General features: G+C 34.7%; 1 protein-coding gene across 7 annotated transcripts in view; it reads right to left on the bottom strand.

The window, feature by feature from the left end:
• Positions 1 to 24,100, bottom strand: part of FER (FER tyrosine kinase) — a 465,318-nt gene that overhangs the window by 352,261 nt on the left and 88,957 nt on the right. For all 7 annotated transcript variants that reach the window (XR_014310162.1, XM_082724902.1, XM_082724905.1 and 4 more), the window contains 3 exons: positions 16,920 to 17,103; positions 14,154 to 14,291; positions 13,444 to 13,563 (listed from right to left, as the gene is read on the bottom strand). Coding sequence is in view for 6 of the 7 variants with exons in the window: in XM_082724902.1 (XP_082581028.1) it covers positions 13,444 to 13,563; positions 14,154 to 14,291; positions 16,920 to 17,103 (442 nt within the window). In the remaining variant the exon portion in view is untranslated. The remainder of the gene's footprint in view (positions 1 to 13,443; positions 13,564 to 14,153; positions 14,292 to 16,919; positions 17,104 to 24,100) is intronic.

The raw sequence follows: 24,100 nt of genomic DNA, 5'->3' as shown, positions 1-24,100 counted from the left end.
CTGTCTGACCTCCAGCCGCGCTCCGAGCTCACCGAGCCTGCGATCGGTTCAAGGTAACACCGAGCTGTGAGCTTACTGTCGGCTCTGTCTCTGTAGCCGGCTTTCCCGTTCCAATACCCGCAAGCTCTGCGACACTCAGACACCCCCGATCCTTCTGTGACCCTGCGGGACCTGAGGCCACGCTGACCCCGCGTGGGCTTCGCCCCGGTTTAGCCTCTGGACTGATGTCCCTCAGCGGAACAGACTTTTAAAAGTCCTGATTTTGTGCGCGGTTGCTCCGCCACTTGCCGGGAGCCGGCCCCTCCCCCCGGGGTCTATCTTCCCGTCGCTTTGGATTCACTTCTCCGCCGGTCCTACCTTTCAGAAAGTGGTTGTTTTTCTGTTTCCAGAATTGCTGTTCTTCTTCTCTTCGGTCTGCCGATGGATTTTCAGGTGTTTGCAATCTTTAGATAAGCTATCTAGCTGATCTCCGGCTAGCTGAAGCAGTCTCAGCTTGCTACTTCTCCGCCATCTTGACTCCTTCCGAGAAGCCACTGATATTTAAAAGTTTTCCCTTCAAAACAATGTTATTTCCAACAAAGTGTGAAAATTTTTAGTTCCATGAGAAATTAACATAAATTTGTATTTCTTTGTAATCCTTGGTCCAAGTAAAAGAGTAAGTATGCCTATGGGTGTGTGAGCACACGTGCACACACACACACACACACGTACATACATGTTGATTTTATGTGACTTAACAGTAATAATATCATCACAAATCTTAAAGGAAGCAAAAAATGAGAAATCCTATTATTGACCCCTTCATATTTTATCATTTGGACAAATTCAAGGGAAGACATTTGATTGTGGTAAACATCAGAATTATCTTACTAATTACAGTACTGCCCTCTCTTTATTTGCTATTTTCACTCTGAAAAGGAAGAATGAGGTGAAAGCCAGAGTCCCCACCCACTGCTAGAATGGACAAGTTTAAACTACCTTAGACCCCATTCATCACTGCCACTTCTATGAAAGTATATTAAAATCCAAATCTGCTAATATTTTTTCTTCCTTTAGTAATCATTTAGTCTCCTGAAAATATCACTTTAGCTTTCAATGAGAAATTAAATTTGATGCTTTTAAATGCTAAATTATATGAGTACATGTCAGCTCAATTATGAGAATGGGGTGACCTTATGATTTCTTTTTCAAATTCCCGATTTGCGCTATAACAACTTAAACTCAGAAAGAGAGAAACCTACCCCAGCTTACTAGATTCCGTAAAGGCCTAGAAGAGCTAACAATACTTCTTTCTGTTCCAGGTCTGTTCTGTTAGCTAGAATTCACCACCTATAACACTTACCAATGAAGGCCAGAAGGCCCAATGAAGAAAGAAAGGACACTAAAAGTAAGGAAAGAAGGAGATGAGAGGGAACAGAAAAATAGTATCAGTTGCCCTACTTTTTCCAGCTCCTGATCATGGCAAAAAATTGGTATGTCTTCTTGAGGCTTTAAGTTTTGGATGCCTTAGCACAAACAAAGCATAACTAACCTTCACATAATCTTCTTAAATTAAAAAATAATAATAAGTAAGTCTTTGAAGTCAAAACTTTTTAATATTCTAAATTCTTTTTAATATTCTAAATCTCTAAAGATCCCTGTTTGTAAATTCAAAGTGGAAAAGAGAAATGATTTAGAAGAATGGAATTATATGGGGAAAATATTTTCTCTTCTTTACTACCATCCCCCTAAAAAAAAATCAAAAAACAGAAAAACAAACAAACAAAAAAACCTGGGGTGGGATGGATCCAGTGAAAGGGAAAATATTCTCATAATTACAGTTCATGTATAGATGACATAATATATGTCAGGATAGTGTGCAAATTTCAAAGCACTATTCACCATTGTTTGTACACAAATATAATGTAACAGTTCAAATGGCTTATTCTTCACATTTTTATTTTTATTTTTTTTAAAAGATTTTATTTATTTATTTGACAGAGAGATAGAGAGCACAAGTAGCATAACAGCAGGCAGAGGGAGAGGGAGTAGCAGGCTCTCTGTTGAGCAAGGATCCCGATGTGGGACTCAATTCCAGGACCCTCGAATCACAACCCAAGCCAAAGGCAGTCGCTTAAACAACTTAGCCACCCAGGTGCCCTATTCTTCACATTTTTAAATTAAATATGTTACACTTAAATAATTTTATGCAAAACAGTTAAATTTCATGAGACTGCCTTAAAAAAAAACCTCATAAAACTGACATAAATACTTTACATTTACTGAATGCCAACCAGTTTTAAACACTTTATAAATAAGGACTTAAATCCACAACATTCTTAAAACAATATTATCTCCAATTACACATGAGAAACTGAGGCACAGAGATTAAGGATTTTGTCCAAGGTCACAGAGCTGGTAAGTGGAAAAACATAGATCCTGAGTCCATGAACTTAATAACTAATATCCTGTTTTAGTAATTTCATACCATAAAATTCATCTAATATATATGCTTCAACAAGTACACATAGATATAAACACAAAGATATTTATTGAAACACTGCTTGTAATCAGAATCACCAAAGGTGAATTCACTGCGATGCTAATGACACTTAACCTTCAGGCACCACACTTGCAAGATCTCGACCCAGACTCTGCACTTATTTTCATATTTGTAAGTCACTATAGTTTTTTTTTTTTGAAGATGCCTCCTACACACACACACACACACCAATTTTATATGCTTCAGACTCTACAAAACCTGTATCCACCCCTAACAACAGGAAAAAACTGGAAATAAATGGCCATCTATAAATAACTATATTAAATAAATTTTATTACATGTAAGCAATAAAATACTGTACACTATTAATATTTCATATATATTAAGAAAAGAGGATAAGGCAAAAAAGTATGCATAGAATAAGCCCATTTAAGTCAAGAAAACAATTTATATACATGGAAATGCTTATATATACATTCTGGAAAGATATATGAACCTTTTTCCATCAATTAATGGGGTCTATAAAAAGGAAAGCTTTGATTTTCACTGTACACCCTTTTGTAAGATTTTATGGATTTTATCATTTGCAAGCATTAGTTGGATACTTTTTAAAGACTTAATGTTATTTAAAGACACAAAGGCCAAAAACAATTGTAGAAAGTAACAAGTTTTCAGTACTTATACAGTAACTTTTCTATTCTCAAACCATTGGCCATCACTATCTAAATCTTAAAGCACTCTTGCAGAAATGTAACTTCCTAAAAAATTATACATTATAAACTTCCAATACTGTCACATTCTTGTGACATTTGGGTTAATTAAAAATAAATTAATAAATAGAAAAGGGTTACACAGCTGCCTGAAGTAATTTTTCAGACATTTCTTTTTCTCTATGACTGCAATATAAATTGAAGAAATAAAACATTTCTTATGATCTCTTTCTTAAAATATAACTGTAGCAGCACAGCAATTTATGGGTGACCTTCTATACCATGACACAAATCTTTATTAGCTCTTCTCAAGATTAAACAGAAAATAGCTCTTAATCAACCAAAGTTGTGAGCTTCTATTAAATGCATTTATCTCCTAAGACACAAACTCACCCACCCCACCCAAAAAATCCACCTGCCTTCTTCCATGTGATTTCTCTGTGTCCCTTATCAATATATCCTTTTAACATGTCATCTGCCTTTTAATATTTTACATATTTCCAAATATTTCCCAGTCACTCATTCAAAAAGTATTCCCCTAACATAACTGTACCTTTTCAACCAAAGACCAAATTTAAACTATGACTATAAATGAGAACAGCAAAAAACAAACTTGATAAAACAACAATCCTGCTTAAAATGTGAGAATACTGCATTATTTATCATTCTACTGACTGACAAGGTTGATTCAGTCTGATGGGTTAAATTGGTATCATTGCCTCCAACAGGAGTCAGTAACATTTTTCTAGAAAATAAATATTTTAGGGTCTGCCATCAAGAGGCAAAATCAAGGTTATTATGTAGGTAACAAAAGAGAAAACAAATATAAATAAATATCTTACTGAAAATTTCAAAATATAATATTAATTGGGTACAATTCATTGTAAGACTAGTGTATCACTGAGAAGGATAGAAATCTTCTGAAGGAAATAATTTTTCCCTTCATTGGGGTTCAAAGTTAGTGCTCATCATAAAACCAACTGTAAATGTTCATTTGTTAAGGCAGATATATCATGAGATTTCATGTTTTTCATCTTTGAAAGGATCTTTTCACATAAATGGAAACTGGCAATATACCATTAACAGTCATAAGCAGATGACTTTAAATAAGTATATTTACTGCTTAGAAGGCATTTATAAAATTATATTGCATGATTTTTAGCATATCTCTACATTGCAGACTCATCACTCCAGACTCCCACTCCTAGGTGGGAACTCCTTACTTGCACAGTTGAATGGATTTTTGAAATGCCAAAATACTTGCACAGAGGTCCAAAACTCACTGCTAGAAACGTAGTTTGAGCATAGAAAATACATCAGCTATAAATTGGTGAATGTTTTAATGTTTGATGGCACAGAAAGTACATACAATAGCCTGCCAATACCTGGGATTCAAGAAATGTTAATTGCCATCTAAATGACTTTACTACAATATAAATCCTGCATATAAGCATTGGCCTATCTTGCAATTTTAGGTCAAATTCATTAGGAAAATATTCAAGTCTTTAGCACAAGCTAATTTTTCTGAAGCTTTTGGAATTCAGTGTTGAATAATAGTAGTTGAGGGAAAATCTGATTATTTAGAAAAATTTCAGTTTTGGCTCTGACCTCAAAAAAAAAAAAAACAATAAAACTTTACTACTTCTAACTCATCAAAATCCTATGTGATAGGGCAAGTGAGGGTAGTCAATTCCAGTTTTTGAAAAAAATTCATGGACTGATGATGGTCAAGTCCATGAGAACAAATGAAAGTCACTGACATTATTAATTTGAGAACACAAGATCAGATTGGATATTTTTCCAAGAAGTACCTGCTTATGAAAAACACAATGAATAATCATACTAGGTAAACACCTAACATTTTCTCAAGCTTTGCAAATTCGTTCAACTATGCCTCTTTCGGACTCACATATTTTTAACACCTTCAGTTTTAACACATCTCAAGAGAGACCACTTCAGTTTGTACTGAATTAGTGTTTTCTCAACCTCTTTGAAAATAATCTTGTCTGTAGTTGAGCCACAAAGACTATTCCTAGAGAGTAATTCTTCAGTCACTTCAGGCTTGCCATTCAGTCCTCAAACAAACAACGACTGAGCAGTTTTGATCACACCTGCTGACTTATCAAGAGACAGGAAAGCCACTTGAAATCATTTATTTTTTTAAATTAACTAATGATGTAGCTTCCAACCTTCTCAACTCTTCAAGGAATGTTCTCACTGAAAGACTAATAGACATAAACAAGTTTATTTTGTCTAGACATATTTCCTATTTCCTTAGTTACCACAGTGAAATACTAATTAATTCACCACTAGTAAATTACTTTCCCTGTTTCGATAACAAATGAGCCACCCAGAAACTTATTTTGGTTGCGTCCTTTTCATATTTTTCTGAAGAAAGACTGCTGTGATGAGGTAGTACATTTTAAATTTTATAATTCTCCTAACTAATCCTCTCCTGTGAGTTAGTGATACTGAAATGAGTATTTAGACTGACAATGCCAACATATATTATATCATTTCATATGATCATTTTATATCATCATAGTGTCACTACATAATAAACACACTACTGTGCCACTTAATTCAATAACAAAATAATACACACTCCACTATGTCTTATCTTGATAAGCACCACAGTAATATATATTCTATACCTGAAATGAATATAACATTTACATGTTAATTACACTGGAATTAAAATTTTTAAAAAATTTTAAAAAGTGCAACATTCAAAATCTATACTCTTTTTTTTTTTTTGACATAATAGGAATGGGCTGATAACAGAAAGTCATTCAAATGCTGTAAGACAGCAATATGTGCGGCAGTCAAAATGCTACTGAGTTCGAACGGTGTCACTGTGGTCTGTAGTACACCAAGCAGCAGTGTCAAGTGAGGAGAACACCATATATGGTCTCTGTCAAAAATACTCAACTCTGTCATTGTAGCAACGGTAATAAATAAATGAATGAGCATGGCAGTGTTCTAATGATCCTTTATTTATATACTCTGTTGTTTAATCTTCACATGATCATTATGTGTCACAAAATGTGTTTCCACTGATTTTTTTAAAACATTTAAAAATGTAAACAGTATTCTTAGCTCACAGCATAAAAATAAGTAGCAAGCTGGATATGGCCCACAGCCCACAGTTTGCTAATTCATATCCCATAAAATCCAAAAGAATTGACTTTCCCACATAATTACCATTCTTCAATTAAGAGATCTTATTTAGGGGTGCCTGGGTGGCTCATCAGTTAAGCATCTGCCTTTTTGGCTCAAGTCATGATCCCAGGGTCCTGGGATCAAGCTTCCCCCTCTTACCCTACATCAGACTCCCCACTCAGTGGAAAGCCTGCTTCTCCCTCTTCTCCCTGCTTGTGTTCTTTGTTGCTATCTCTCTTTCTCAAAGAAAGAAAGAAAGAAGGAAAAGAAAGAAAGAAAGAGAATCTTTAAAAGAGAGAGAGAAAGATCTTATTATACCCCATTATAAAAGCTAACCACATTCTGACTTTCAATTTTTATTTATTTTTTTTAAAGACTTTATTTATTTATTTGACAGAGAGAAATCACAAGTAGTCGGAGAGGCAGGCAGAGAGAGAGAGGGAAGCAGGCTCCCTGCTGAGCAGAGAGCCCGATGCGGGACTCGATCCCAGGACCCTGAGATCATGACCCGAGCCGAAGGCAGCGGCTTAACCCACTGAGCCACCCAGGCGCCCCCTGACTTTTAATTTTTAAAAAATGTACTAGGAAACACAGGCTTGAGGTTGGGCTTTAGTTAGAACACAAGACTATTGGGGGCACCTGGGTGGCTCAGTAGGTTAAAGGCTCTGCCTTCAGCTCAGGTCATGATCTCAGGGTCCTGGGATGGAGCCCCGCATCGGGCTCTCTGCTCAGCAGGGAGCCTGCTTCCCCCTTTCTCTCTCTGCCTGCCTCTCTGCCTTCTCTCTCTCTCTCTGTCAAATAAATAAATAAAATCTTAAAAAAAAAAAAAAAAGAACATAAGACTATATAACACAATCTTTTAGAATTCTAATATATGTACTACTGATAGGCAGAATAACTTATAATAAAAGAAACCTCATTTCAAACCAGAAAACTGAATCAAAAATGACCTAAGTAGTACCATAACGCCTCATCATTCTATTAAAATTAACCTTAACTCCTCTTTGGGCAGACATGATAATGTTCACCTTGTTTGGAAATAACTCGGTATCTTTAAGTTGCCTTAATTAAACTACTGATGTGCTTGTTCAGAACTCCATTTACCTGCTTCAAGTTCGCCACAGATTGCAGATGGATGCCTCATCTATCCCAAATGCCAAAACTAATGTAATAAATACTTATATATTTTTTTTCTAATGTTCAAAATTTTATAGACCTGTCCTCTTCAAGTTATTCTGATGAGCTAAAATTACTGAGTCCCAAATTATTCAATTAAATAGTGAGTAGATGAGAGCAAATATTTGCATATAGCATCTTAATAAATGGATGATTAAAATCAATATAGTATCTTTTCTAGCATTTTGCAAAGAAGAGTGATTCAAAACAGAGGCAGATGAGGAAAGAGTGATGAAGGGGAAGATAACAGGCTGTAGCTCACAGAGACAAAGAAAACAACCTCAGATTGCAGCTTAAAGGTAATACAGCTAAAATGGATGTGTGATGGGAAGTATACGATTTCAGGTGTCCAGTGCTAGAAATTATTGGAGGCTGAGGAAGCAGACCTCTACCACACCATGATCTACTTGCAAAAAAATTTCCCATAAGTAGGCAATAAACAATCTTACAAATACATGTGTTGAAGTCTCTATATACCACACCTTTATCAATGTAGCTGATACAAATTATGAGACTATGATAAAATGCCTCATGGCACATATTTAGATAGGTAAATGCAGTAACTTTGCCATTTACTATTATTACAACATTAGATTTCCAACAAGCCTCCTTTTGGGTATGAATAATAGTTATGTAATAATGTCAGAACCTCTTACATGTAGCTGAGAAAACTCTGCATGACACTGTAAGTGGGAAACAAGAATAGAAATTATTAAATATATGAATAAATTTCTGCTAATAAAAATGACAATTTTTATGTTACATTTGGGAATCTAAAAAAAAAAAGCCCCCTCCAAATTAAAAGATGTCTTTTTATGAAGTGAAAAATAGAATCTTAGGGAAAGAGGATCTACTTGAACTTCAAATACCTTACAATTTAACACTGACCCAGAAGTATGGCAGAGGAGAAGAAAATACAAAGAGTCAAAAAGGAATCCAGTTAGACTACTGTAAAACTGCTACTTTTAATCCAATGACACAAGACAACTTGAGGAATATAAATCTGTCAAAAAAGTTTAACAAAAATATATTATTTAAATATGAAAGATACATATTCAAACAGAGCAACAGTCCTTAACCATTTTGGGTGGTAAAGCCCTCTGAAAAATTGCAGGAACCCGCCGGCAGAAAGTAACACACACATTTCTACACACAATTTTACTGGGTTTATGGCACAGAGTTTTAATCCTGCCTACACGATAAAGTCACCTGGAAAGCTTACCAAAAATCCCAATGCCTAGACCCTCCCCTACAAAATCTGATTTAATTGGTTTGGGTGAGGTCCCAGGCAGCATTTTTTAAAGCTCCTTCAATAATCCTAACATAAAGCCAGAGATGATGACATCCACTATTCAAAAACTTCCTGAAATCTCTCCATAAAACCCTTTTCATTCACTTGCTCATTCAACAAAGATGTTAATTAATCATCTGCAGCCTCTGGCATTTAGCCAAAAATTCTGAAGAGTCCTAGAGAAATGTAGTCCAGTTCTTTCTGTTTCACAGTCACCACGAATCAGCAGTCTGGCAGTCTGCCACTATGACTTGCATTATTAGAAAAATTCTCCAGGAGTCAAATACTAATGATTCTCACTTCCAAACTAATGTAAACCTTTCACAAAGGAAGGTCACCAGATCACTGAAACAAACACAAAGGAAATGAAAAATGAACACAGTTTTGAAGTTTTCCTCTACTATCTCTTATTACAGGTCTTAAATGGGCTCAGGAAAAATGTAAAACATGGGGAGGCATGGGCCATAAAACATGAGCATTTTCAAATAACACCTTTGAGAGTGTTCTATTCTAAAACTATACAGAGCACTGTGATTCAGGAACAAGTGTTTAGTGAAAGGATAAGTGACGCAATGGGAGGAAAAACAAATAACTAATATTCTGGAAAGTCATGCCACAATAAAATCGCAAAGATTAGAGAAATAAAACTACATTTATTTAGCATTATTATAAACACTGGCCCCAACAAGCTTTCCTACTACCCTCATCTACTCACCCCCATTCCAACATATGATCTACATATATACAAATACATATATGTCCTATTTTTTTATTAACAGACTCATTCTATAAATATTACTGTATAACTTTCTATTTATCATATACTTTGGAGATCTTCCCATAAAAGCATATATATATATATATAAATATATATATATACACACACACATATATGTATATACGCATATATATGTATACTCATGTACGTTTACGTATATGTGTATATATATATAAATAAAGATATCTTGCTCTATTTAAAACCTGCATAATCTGGAAAATTCTAGCTATGGTATTGTGTAAATATCATAATTCAACTGATCCCTTATTGATGAATATTTAGGGTGTTTCCAGTGTTTTGCCAAAACAAAAGGACTGTTTTAAGACCTTTATAGTCCTCAGTCTCTATTCAAATTAATGTCATATATACTAAAATGTGGTTTCTCAGAAATCCACATTCATATGCAGATATTAAAATCCATATTGTACACCTGAAACTAATACAACACTGTATGTTAACCAAAAATAAAAAAAAGAAAATCTAATCTATGAATTTTGAAATATTTTTGTGTTTACCAAATTTAATAATTAATGAAAGTGACATATTATACCTTGTAACATAGTTTTATTTTCCTATTTAGTAACTAACAAAAAAGTATTTCCAAAAGCCCATGAAAAACTAAGCATCGTGCTTGGGCGTCCACCCCAAGCAGTCATTAAAATAAACAACAAAGCCAGTACCTCAAACTTGCTGTGTGCCAGGAATTATTCTAAGTATTCTACATTCATTCATGCATGTAAGCTTTACAACAACACTATGAGTTGGGGGCCATTATTATCACCATTTTATATTTGAGGAAAACAACACATATAGGGACTAAGTAATCCGTCCAGTTTCACAGAGGTAACAGCATAATGTCAAGATTCAGAATCAGGCAATGCACCATGTTACACTTAGACCTAAGTCCTTGTTTACCTATAGGTTAAGTTCTAGAAGCAAAATTTCCAACTCAAAACATATGAGCAAGTCCAATTTGACGTATGTTTCAAAATTATACTCCAAAAAGCTTACACTAATTTATCTTTCTGCCAAGACGTTGTAAGAAGGCTTATTTCTCCATAGCCTCCATAACGATGTGTATTATCAAATTATTTAGTTCTTGACAATCTGGGAGAAGGAACAGCTGCCTTTTTAAAAATGGATATTTCTTTATTGTCACAGGACTATTGGTCATTTATATTTATTTTTCCAAAGCTATCTATCTGTTCAACTGTTTTATTTATTTATTTCTATTGGACATAATACTTCAACACATTGAACAACAAAATTAATAAATTAATGCCTCAAGAAAGAAATTAGCTCAACTTCAAAGCACTAATATTATGCTAAAAGGACTTTGCATCATATTAAATATATACATATGTGTGTATATATACACATATTTTGTGGATTTACCTTAGATTATTTTAACAGTGCCAATAAACACATTGAATAATTCATTCTTGGAATAAAATTCTTGAGGAAAATCTGCTCTTAAACTCATATCCTGATTTAGACCCTGCTCAGTGAAATGTAGCTAAAGTTTTGTCTCACCCAGGTGCCCCAATAAGATGTAAGCAATTAAATCTTCTATCACATTATCAAAGATTTATTATCCTTAATTTATGACATTTTTTTTACTGCTTCATCACCATAATTAAGAAATAATGATTTATGTGCATAACTAGTTTTATACTAATTATACTCTGGAAAGCAATAAAACAAATTATTCTTTGGTCACAAAATCTCTTATTTTACATAAGCTTTTAACAGGTAGCTATTTTTAATTTTGCCATATTACACTCCAATGTTTTTATACTCATTCTTTCTTGGTGTTTATTAAAATAAATTGACCGATTTTAGCATAAATACCTTGAAGGTATTAACCCTTGCAACCTTAAATATACAGTAAACATATTTTGATGAATAAATGAATAAATTACTTGGGAACGACATAATGATCAAAAAAACCCAGGAGTAATTTATGCCATATTCCTTCACCTAGCAGTACAGAAGAGAAAAATGAAATTTGTCACTGCACAAGAAATGAGAAACTCTACTATCCAATTCGTGCCATAAATCTACCCCTATCGTTATTCTCAACCTTGGCACTGTTGACATTTTCACCAGATAACTCTTCATTACAGATGACTGTCCTATGCACCGTAAGATACTGAGCAGCATCCATGGCCTCTACCCACTAGTTACCAACAGCACCTTCCCATCTGACAAACAAAAATGTCTCCAGATATGGTCAGATGTTCCCTGGGGACAAAAATGACTCAGGGTAAGGATCACTGGTTTAAAGATGGCTAACATTGCAAGTATATATCTAAAACGAAAGTAAGACTCCCATGAAGGACTTCAAAATTTGGGAACAGCTTCAAGAATCCCAATATGGTTGCTAGAAAAACCTCCCTAATTCAGTATACTCCCATGCCTCCCTCCCACTCAACAGTCAGTCCACCATAACTTTTAAGCTTTTAGGTGATTCAACAAGTATTTGTTAGTTTCTTCCATTCCACTTGCTCAACTTTAAAGTTTTTAACCCCTTTCCAAGAACTAGTTGCAGGATCCGACCCACTCAGTTATTCATCTATAAAACCACAATATTACTGAACAATAGAAAGGAGATTGTTAAGTTATATTAGACGGGGACTTCTGGCTGAGTCTTTTGAGGTAAAGTGCCAACAATCCAGATGATATTATGTATCCAATACTGAAGACAAATGAGTACATAATCATTCCTAGCTGTGGTTCTGATCCAGAAGACAAGTGCATATAGTGCTTATTAATAAATGTTTTTCTGTTGCTCCTAAAAAAATTATTAATGGATGAGTTAAATATTTATTTATTTGAAAGAGACAAAGTGAGAGCATGAGCCAGGGCAGGTGCAGAGGGAGAAGCAGGCTCCCTGCTGGGCAGGACCCTGGAATCATGACTGGAACTGAAGGCAGATGCTTAAACCACTGAGCCACCCAGAGACCCGTGAGTTAAATATTTACAAGTAGAATGCCTTAACTATGTTTTGTTTTTTCTTTCCTTTCCTTTCCTTTCCTTTCCTTTTCTTTTATCTTTTTTAAAGATTTCATCTATTTATTTGACAGAGAGAGAGTACAAGCAGGGGAAGCTGCAGCCAGAGGGAAAGGGAGAATGAGCATGTCCCCATGGGGCTAGGATAATGACCTGAGTGGAAGGCAGATGCTTAATCTTCTAAACCACCCAGGTACCCCCATTAACTCTCTTTTCTCAATTTAAAAATATACTATTGGTGGCCTCTAATACTTGAAAAGGACTAAAAAACACATTAAGATTTCTCAAAACGCCTTTGAACTATTTGGCAAAAATAACAAGGTGAAGAACTAATTTATTTAAAAGCCTGTAACAGAAGACATCCCTGCTCACAGAGAAAAGAATTCAAAGTCAACTTTTTATTCTAAACACTCTGACACCTGAGTCTCTTCTTTATCACTCAATGTTCTCATTTCCAAAATGGTTCTGCCAAATAGTTTTAACTTTTAACCATTGAACAGGAAAGAGAAAGGAAGGAAGGAAGGAAGGAAGCCAGCAAGGATGGACATTAGTTAGTTAGTTTTGAAAAGCATGAACCAGTATTCCAATATAAGTAACTGGCAAGTGACTATAACATCACATAGAAATTTGATTTTCAGAATTACCAAAATTAGTGATCACAATGACTAAAGTTAATATATTTTTCAAAACATTACTTTCTGACAAAACAACAATCAGTTCATTTTTAATTTACTTTTCATTACTTGCAAAAAATGAATTTTAAATCTGATAAAGTACAACTATAAACAATAACACTAATTTTTTAAACTATTAAGATTTTCTAAATACTTACATTACTTGCAAACTTTCTGCTGTTAAATTATTCCACGTAATTTCATTTGCCTGAAGATTTTCATTTTCTTCTAGTAAGGAAGTATCAAATTCAATTTCTTGCTCCTTAGCAGCCGTTGTTCTAATAAAGCATGCCAAATAATTTTGATCAATATGACTATACCATCATAATATATCTTTGTGCACACCAAAGGCAGAGTATTTGTTACCCAAAATTATGTTCACAAAATAGAGTAAATACAAATAGAATAAATCATATTAAACCCCAGGCATTAAGATCTAGTCACATAATTTCAGCCTTAATTTCATTTGTGGAATATGGATATTAACCTGTTTTATTACTGTCATAATGGTAATGAGTATACCTGGATAAATAATTGACGCATCATAAATTTAACATACATACAAAGTCAATATTATCATTATACAAATGTTGAAAAAATATATAATTTCATGAATTAAATACAAGTTTAAGCAATGATACAGTAACAACTGACAAATTTTAAATTTTAAAAAAACATAAAGATAATTATATAAATTAGTTATCACTGAGAAAGAACTTTGAAAATAATTAAAAGCAAATAAAGTAATCAGTAACATCATATGTCCTAACAAGCTCTTCAATATCTTATTTTAATTTAGTTAAATACTATGTAGTAGAAAAGAATACTGTCACAAATACTGAAAGAAGAATGAAAATATTATACATACCTGTGAACATCTATGAAATTATTATATTCTGTGCTAGGGTCTATCTGTTCAACTGACATTTGAATCTCTTTATGGACATTCACTATTTCCTCTGTAACAAGACTGGTTATCTGGCTGTATTCATCAAATATGCCTTTTCTGAAAACAAAAATAAAATTTTACATTTTTAAGTCTTCAAGGGAAACACAGGCCCAAAAAAGATTCAGAACAATAAACATAAGAAATGTAATACCAACATTTATAGATGGTGATTTTATGCACCACCTTATATCACATACCTGGATAGTTAAGGGATTATACAAAGGCAGAGATTAACAATTTACGTTTGATGTAACATAATAACTGCAAATGATCTAGATTACGGCATTACCTTTTCCAACATGTATTTGACATACCCAAAATGTAAGGTCAGGTTGATCATTTTCTATTTCTAAAGAGTGTCATACAAATGCTCAAGTCCATTACATGGAACTGTGGATCAACTCCTGTCTCTTTAATGTTTCTCTGCACTGGCTGCTTCTTCCTCAAATATTTGACCTCTTGGTTTTCTCTGCATACTTAATTACAGAGTTCAACTCATTCTATATACCTTCAATGACATCAAGAGCTCTTCTCCTGACCTCTAGTCAGTATGAAAAATGTCACAAAACACATTAGCTTTATCTAATGAATACAAAAGAAAAACTACTCTGTAGCAAAGACCTGATCCCAACTTAAGAATGCTATGCTGTAAAAATATACCACTGATCAAGTGGCCTCAACAAGTGTGGACAGACAGGCTTATCTTGCCTTTTCCCAAATAAATAAAAGACATAGCTTGCTTTTCTATTCTAAAATCATCACTCATAAAAAATTATTACTTTCAAAATCACTCTTATTCAGTGTTCTCCCAATAGCCAAGTACTCTTTGGGGTTTAAAAAAAAAAAAGATTCAAACTGCTTCAGGCAATGCGAATTTGAAATGATTACAGAAATCACCTGACAAATTTTAAAGAAAAGGCAAAGGCAGAGGAAATTTAAAACAGATTTAGTAAACATCCTTGCGGTTCTGACCACAGAAGTGAAAGTACTGAATGATATTAATGTAAATGACCCTATTTAGATAATTCTCATAAAGCAATACCATAATATTATGTGGAGATGATTATTAACATACACCTTTAGGACAAATGGAATTTAAAAAAACAAATTCTAATGTTATTATGTGAATGTGAAATGGAATTCAATTTCAGTGGTATTATCATGCTTGAATATTTTAAATGCTGGAACTAAAATAATTTATTGTTAAAGATAATATGCTATAGGAAACTACTATGTCTCAAAAACACATCTAGGGATGATGTAGATGCCATTACTGAAGATTCATGTGAAGAGTTTGAAAAAATGATGACTCATGAAATGTAAGTAGGAAAGGAAGTATTTCTGAATCAAACTACATAATTTAAAGTAGACATAACTATGGGGTGCCTGGGTGGTTCAGTCCGTTAAACATATGACTCTTGATTTCAGCTCAGATCATGATTGCAGGGTCCTGAGAGAGAGCCCGGAGTGGGGCTCAGCAGGGAGTCTACTTGAGACTCTCTCTCTCGCCCCCCCCCCGCTGATCCCCCCTCACCTACTCATGCAAGCTCTAAAATAAATCTTTTAAAAATTAATAAAAAAATAAAGCATACATACATAAATTTATACATTAAATATTTTAAGGAGATATTTTATAATACCATTAAAAGCTTACATACTCAAGTGAACTAAAAACTTTTTTATCTTTTTACTGGGAAAATGGGAGATCACCTAAACCAGCTAATAAAGCAGAGGAAGTCTACCAGAGTGGTTAATCTTTTCCTATTGTATTGATATCTATGGTAAACATGTGTGCTTTTGACATACTGTCCAAAGTATATCATTAGCTCCTTGGAGGCAAAAATTGCAGCCATATCACAGGCAGCATGTTTTGCATACATTAGAACTTCAATAAACATGTTGATTTTGATCTCACACAATAAAAGCTGGCATATAAATCTTCAAAAATTCTTTTCTTTGATGGAGCTAGAGAATATAATGCTAAGTGAAGTAAGTCAATCAGAGAAAGACAAATACCCTATGATTTCACTCATGTGGAATTTAAGAAACAACTAACAAATAAAACAAGCAAAGGGGACAAAAGGGAGAGGCAGAGAAGCCAAGAAACAGACCCTAACTAAGAGGACAAACATGGTTACTAGAAGTGAGGGGGTGAGGTGATGGGTGAAATAGATAAAGGAGATAAAGAATACACTCATCACAATGGGCAAAGATTAATGTCTAGAATTGCTGAGTCTCTACATTGTACACCTGAAACTAATAATCACAGTGTATGTTCACTATACTAGAATTAAAATTAAAAACTTAAAAAAATTATTTCCTTTGGACTACTCAGTTGCTCAATATTTAAAACACTACCCCCTGAATATAGATACTCACTTCTTAACACTTGTGAACTAATGAATTTTTTTTTACCTAAATTTCCAGATAATGGGAGTAGAATAAAAATATACAAAAAGAAGAACCATTTTTAGGGCTAGCTGGAGGGCTTAGGAGATGATAATAAACTGAATGGACACCAGAAGTGAAAATCAAGCAGGACCAAGGTAAAACAGATCTGTCCATTGGCCTGGATCAATAATGAAGTTCACAAAACACAGACAAGTTCTATCCAAAAGCTTACACAGGAGAGAAAATAACATTCATTAAATTAAATGAAAATACCAAGTATGAAATGTAACTTACAGTGCTTTTATCATTTCCTCTTGCATCTTTTGTAAAGAGTCCAGAAGCAAAGGAAGTGTGGTGTTATAATACTGATTCTGATGCAGCTGCGCCCCTTTCAATGCCAATACATACTGATTATGCAACATATGAAGTTTCATTGTCGCTTTGTCATATCGTTCCTTGGCCTTTTCGGTTTCTTTCCCTGAAAGAAACATTGAAGAAAGTTTACAAGGAGATAAAAAAGCTTTATCTTCTCCACATGCAAACTAAGTGACCACTATTTTATATTTCACACATTTTAAGAATAATAATAAAATTTTATTGAACATTCACTATATTTTCAGCTCTATGCAAAGTACTACTAATTTGCCAGTACTGTGCACACAGGCTGCTATGAAGGAGGCATATATTACAGTAAATGTTTGGTGAATGTAGATTAATGTATAATTTTTTGCAAAATTATACAGAAAAGTGATCCTTCTCATTTTCAAGCAGCTCACACCAAATTGGAACAACAATGCAAATGAAACTGTATAATCAAGGAAACAGGAAAGTTTATAAATATAATGTTAAATTCTTAGGTCTGTATTTGAGGTATCAATAAAGACAAGGGGAGTCAGAGGAGGCTTTGTAGAAAAACCAAACATGGGGTGTATCCAGGAAGGTATAAAAAAGACAGAATGGACAAAAATTCCTCCTTTTCTTCCTTACATTCAATGCATATTATGAACTGATCACCACCAAGAACTGTGCAAAACATTAGGAATTCAGTACCCAGCAAAACCGAGTCCTCAACCTAGAACCCCTGGTCTGGTGAATTGGAATACTGAAGGAAAATATGTTGAGAATAAGTGAAATGACATAGGCAAGCAAAGAAATAAGCTCAAAGAGGGCAAGTTTCAAGGAAGTGAAGGCGTTATGTCTATAGAGGTAGGGCAATTTTAGTTGTCAAAGACTTGAAAATCAAGCAGGGAAATGTAAACTTGATATGGGAGAAGTCCAGGAGATATTGATAATATTATGAACTAAAACCTTTTGGGGTGACTTTAGTAAAATCGTTCAGAAAGTATTTACAGATTGACAGTATAAATGATTCTGTAAGTAAAATTTTTAAGCATGTCTTCAATTTTTGGTGCAAACTGAACAAATATATCTTGTCAATTATTTAGATTTAGGGAATAAACTTTTCAAAATGTTTATTAATTTTTGCCCTCTTTCCAAGCATAATCCTCCAAATGAATCTTCTCCCAAAAAAAGATCTATATTGAGAATTTTTGATGACACAGGCTCCCCTCTGCTGCCACTCTGTTTCGGTGTGGCACCCATCTGAGTAGTCCCTATATGTAGGAGTTGGAAAAGCATTCCCTGTTGGAGGATGTCCTAGCCCAGGGCCGAAAGCAGAGAAAAAGTCAGTGTTTTGGGGGAGAGAGGAGACCGCAGACCCTCAGATAGGCACGGGCAGGGCAACAGAGTAAGAACAGTTCCCTTGCCTTTGTCATCTCCCCTCCAATTCTCAGGTATGGAACCACATCTAGCTGGTAAAAAAGGAAATCTTTCTGGCACACTGGTAGATCTCTGCTACCTACAAACTCTACTGGTTCTAAGTACTAGAGCCACCACGGACTTCTAGGGAGCTGCACGTAATTATTTTACAGAGCATAACTCTCTAGCCATAGTCCATTAGCCAGTTCTTCCACATGGGGATATTACCCAAGTTATTTACAAATCGCTGCCTGAGACAAGCTATTTTATGTTATAAAATAAAGAACTTCTCAAAGAGAAAATATTTTAATCACCAGAGTATCTTTTCTTACTATGAAGGATGCCCTGTGATTTCAAAACATTCTATTATACTTGATTTTTAATTTTTTTAAATCTTCATTGAAAAACCAATAAACTTTTTTGCCTCAGTTAATACAAATCCCTAGAGAAATTTTTACTCATTCTGTATGGCACTAGGGATAATCTTTTTAATGTCACAATTACAAATCACTTCAACAATACTAATCATGAATGATATTTAAGATTCTCACATTCCCCTACATGTTCAATCATTACAATCATTTTTTACATTGACTACTATATTTATTTATCCATAAATATTGCTACTTGGCATCCTTCTTGCAAAAATACATTTCAAAAAATATCCCAAGAGGGGTGCCTGGGTGGCTCAGTGGATTAAAGCCTCTGCCTTCAGCTCAGGTCATGATCCCAGGGTCCTGGGATAGAGCCCCACATCAGGCTGCCTGCTCTGCAGGGATCCTGCTTCCTCTTCTTTCTCTCTCTCTGCCTGCCTCTCTGCCTATTTGTGATCTCTGTCTGTCAAATAAATAAATAAAATCTCTAAAAAATAAATATATATATATATCCCAAGAGTCAATATAGCTGACACATCTATGGCCAGCCTCAGAATCTCCCTCTAAAATAACAACCCCTTTTCCTCCCTAACTCCACAAGTCAGGACAAGACTCCTAAATGAAACTAATATCCAGGAGCCAAAGCGCATACCCGACTAAATGGAAATCAATGTTTCAGCTGGGAGCCAACTTACATTAATGTCTGAAGGCGACAGAAAAGTCCACAAACACATACTATAGAAGCTGTCAGAGCAGCCCTTTCAAGGCCCTTTCTTTCGTTCTTTTTTTAATTTCATTTATCATTTTTAAGCTAGTTTACTTAAAATTTGGCAAAATCTGACAAGAGTTCAAAAAGTCATATAAATTACACAAATTGATCGCAAGTAATCAAGACATTTTCTAGAGTCTAAATATTGATAAGAAGAAAATAAAGCAAGCATTTTCAGTCAAGAGTATTTAAGTACTGTGTTCTAACTTGTTAATTTTTATCATAAATTCAAAAAGTATGATTATGTAGTAAATTCAATTAATTCCATATTTTATGTCACTTTTTAAAAACTATTCCTTTCTACATGAACTCTATTATTCTTAATTAAGTACTTGGATTTTTTAGTGTAACTTCACGAGTCAAGCTCTCCACACAAACATTTTCATGTAGACATTTTAACCATCTATCTGTCCTCCTATTTGCAGATTTTTTAAACTGCACACTACCCATCTGTCTTTCTAGGTGGTGATGATGCACTGAATAGGCAACACTCAACTAAGATTTTGTAATCTAAATTAACATTAGAAAAGTTAAGAATTTCTCACTTTTTTTACTTTATGACAAACAACCTGAAAAAGGCTGTAACAACCAAACTGAATTATCAACAGCTTATCACTGGTCATTAACAGAATTTACAGAAAATTAAATGCCTTCGAAAATATCCAAGTCTGAATTCATTACATTAAAATATTACTACTAAGAAAGCTTTTAAAAAGAGCTTTGGGTTTAAAACTGAATTTAGATATATGTCTTAGTAGGTTTTTGGTTTGTTGCTTTTGTACTCTATAGCCCACATACATGTATGTATTTGGTTATAAGATGTACTTGTGCATGCACATGACTGATCAACCTATCTATATCTACCTCCCACTTTCCTTCCCCTGTAGAAATCAACAAAAAGTTTCAAAAACATGTCCACCTGCCATCATTTGGAAAGGAATTCTATTATATTTTTTTCCTGATTTGTTTTAAAATAATTATTTAGGTCCCATGAAAACAATATAATTCAAGAAATAGTAGTACTCTGTGAAAACCAGTTACAGATAAATTTTCTTTTCATTCCATTCACTTCTTAAATACGTTGCAAAATATTAACACGATTCTTGCAACATAGCTTCTCTTTTTTTTTTAAAGATTTTATTTATTTATTTATTTGACAGACAGAGATCACAAGTAGGCAGAGAGGCAGGTGGGGGGGTGGTTTGGAAGCAGTCTCCCCATCCAGCAGAGAGCCCAATGCAGGGCTTGATCCCAGGACCCTGAGATCATGACCTGAGCTGAAGGCAGAGGCTTTAACCCACTGAGCCACCCAGGCGCCCCACCACATAGCTTCTTGGTGCAGAATCTTTCACCTCACTATTAACCTTTCCTAACTTTTAAATAACTACATTTGAGCTTAAAATTAATGTGAAGTATGCAGAGCCAAGTAAATTTTTATTGACAGACACAGAATTATACCTCTGTTGCCATATGACTTTTTTTTAATGATGAGAGGCATCGAAGCAGGGCATAAAGTTTTCTATGTGTCAATTAACAGGGAGGAAAACGTCCCATTTTTCCTCCTCCACATAATGAAGTTCACAAAGAGATTGAATTATAAGTCTTTTGCCACCACTTGCTGAGAAATATGTTTAATGTTTGTAATAACAGAGTGTATATACAACATGTCATGCCATAAACAATATTATGAAGCTAGCAAAACTCAATTATGTAAGTTTGACATTTACAAGAGACAGACAAGACTACTCATTAAGCTAGCCTAGAAAGTCAAGTATTTTTTATTATAAATTTCGGAAGTATTTACCATTTGTTAAATATTATGGTGGAAAGCCCCTGATAATAAACGAGAAGTGATTATTTTCACAAAGTAGAATGCCTGCAAGATGACTTTACTTTCATTTGGGTAACTGACCACCATCTTACATTTTTCCTACCTTTCAAAAATTCCTCCTCAACTATACGATTTCTACTTATTACTCTGAGCAAGAAGAAAATAAACAAGATTTCATCCTAATGTATGAGTTACTTGGGCCAAATGTCTACACATGGTTTTTCACATCAAAGTTAAAATTCAAGTATGACATAAAGGAACAATGAATGAGTTACCCATTTACTCGACACTATTTAGACAAAAAGCAGACTTAAGAAGTCAGAATTTTTTTCTCAGCTTCTCCTTTGATTAGCTGTGCAACTCAATCAAGTCTCATAACCTAAATTTTAGCTTCTGATTTCCAATCCTGGGAGTTAAATTATCTGCCCTTATCAATTCACTGGGTTGTGAATGGACACTAAATGGCCAAAAACTATCAATATGCAACAGCAAAGGCTAAGGAAGACACAGAATTTGGAGAGCTGAAAAAAAACTTTTGATCATATGCTCCTATAAAGCATTAAAAAGTACAACAGGTATATCCACACTGTGCTATTTTTAATAAATTTCATGGCACATGAAAAAACTGATACATCAATCAAGAACTATTTGCTGGATGTGTTATGGGCTCTAAAATGTTCAAGGAACTAAAACAGTATTTTTTTTTTAAAGATTTTATTTATTTATTTATTTGACAGAGAGAAATCACAAGTAGATGGAGAGGCAGGCAGAGAGAGACAGAGGGAAGCAGGCTCCCCGCTGAGCAGAGAGCCCGATGCGGGACTCGATCCCAGCACCCTGAGATCACAACCTGAGCCGAAGGCAGCGGCTTAACCCACTGAGCCACCCAGGCGCCCCTAAAACAGTATTTTTTTAAAGATTTTATTTATTTATTTGCCAGAGAAAGAGAGCACAAGCAGGGAGAGCAGCAAACAGAGGGAGAAGCAGGCTCCCTGCTGAGCAAGGAGCCCAACGCTGGACTCCATCCCAGGACCCTGGGATTATGACCTGTGCCAAAGGCAGACGCATGACCAACTAAGTCACCCAGGCGTCCCTAGTGGTATTTTATTTAAAAATTGAGCAAAATACCTTTACAGAGTAAGCTCTCTTAACTGTGCTATATATTTCCTTGCATATAGTGACTGCTAGACTCAACTGACAACAACCTTTTAATAACCTGCAAATTGAATGATATGTCATGTGCAAATCTATATTCCATAATCTAACAAAGCTGTGAAGGAGAGGGTTCTGGATAGATGTAATGAAGCAATAGCATAATTCTAAATTTCTAACATAGCACCTGAAAATTTAATAAAAAACAAAAAGAAAAATAAGCCCACATCCTTAGCAAAATAGGCAGAGAATGTCCAAATTTTAAATTCTCTACGAGTAGAAAAACAAACACCAAATCTCTGCAAAAGATCTCTCACCCTCCCAAGCAAGCCTGCATGGGCACCAAAGGCTGTTCTTGGGGGGGGAAAAAAAGGGAAGAAGAAAAAGAAAAAGAGAAAAGCTAGCAGTGTACTTAAAGACTGATCAAAAAACATTATCAGAAGAAGAAAGTTCATTACACATGTGAAAAATACTGGAAAAGCATAATGGCAGATCACAGCACTGACTGCAAGAAGGGGAACTAAAAGTACATGTGAAAGGCAAGGGAAACAGTCTTAGAAAGGTAATACTCCAGGGGGAGAAATGGTTAAAATGAAGAAACTTTGGAAACTATGAAGTAAAAAAGAAGCAGGAAAGGACACAAATCTGCAGGAAAAAAAAAAATGAAAATCAAAATAGGTAAATAAGGGGCGCCTGCGGGGCTCAGTCAGTTAAGCATGTGCCTTCGGCTCAGATCATCCTGGGAATGAGCCGAAGTCGGGCTCACTGTTCAGTGGGAAGCCTGCTTCTCCCTCTCCCTCTGCCTGCTGCTCTGCCTACGTGTGAGATATATCTCTCTCTGTTAAATAAATAATGTGTTTTTAAAATATTTTTTAAAAAATAAAAGGACACAACAGTCTTTATCAAGAACATGAAAGTTAAAAGACTTTATATTTACTCTACGTGCAAGCTAACAATTTAGCCTGCCTCAACTTCATGGAGGTGGGCAGAAGACATAAGCCTCCTGGGACAGAGACAAAGGACAGTTTATTTCTCATAGTGATATCAGTAGCTAGAGTATCATCATTCGTCAGTGGAGGAAAACACATTAAACCAAGTCAAATGACAACAAACTAGTAGAAAATGTATTTACCATGAATAACAGATACATGTATATTCACTATAGTACACTAAAAATTTAAGGGGAAAAAAAAGATCAAAAACTTGAAAGAAAAATGGGCAAAAGACAATCCACACACCAAAAAAAAATACTTTAAAATGGACTTTAAACATATAAAAATAGTCAACCTTACTCCCTCACTCATAATAAAAGAAATGCCAAGTAAAATTAAGAGATGTTATTTTTCACCTAGCAAATCAGCACTCTGTTTTGGCAAATGTGTGGAGATACAGATACACTTATACATTTCTAATAGGAATGCAGATTGGTACAATCTTTTTTTTTATAAGATTTTATTTTATTTATTTGACAGAGAGCGATGACAAGTAGGCAGAGAGGCAGGCAGAGAGAGAGGAGGAAGCAGGCTCCACGCTGAGCAGAGAGCCCAATGCGGGGCTCGATCTCAAGACCCTGGTATCATGACCCAAGCCT

Source organism: Mustela nivalis (genome assembly GCF_964662115.1).
Source record: "Mustela nivalis genome assembly, chromosome: 3".
NCBI classification, from domain to species: Eukaryota; Metazoa; Chordata; class Mammalia; order Carnivora; family Mustelidae; genus Mustela; species Mustela nivalis.
The sequence above is the reverse complement of the archived record's forward strand: the minus strand, read 5'-3'. Positions and strand labels throughout refer to the sequence as shown.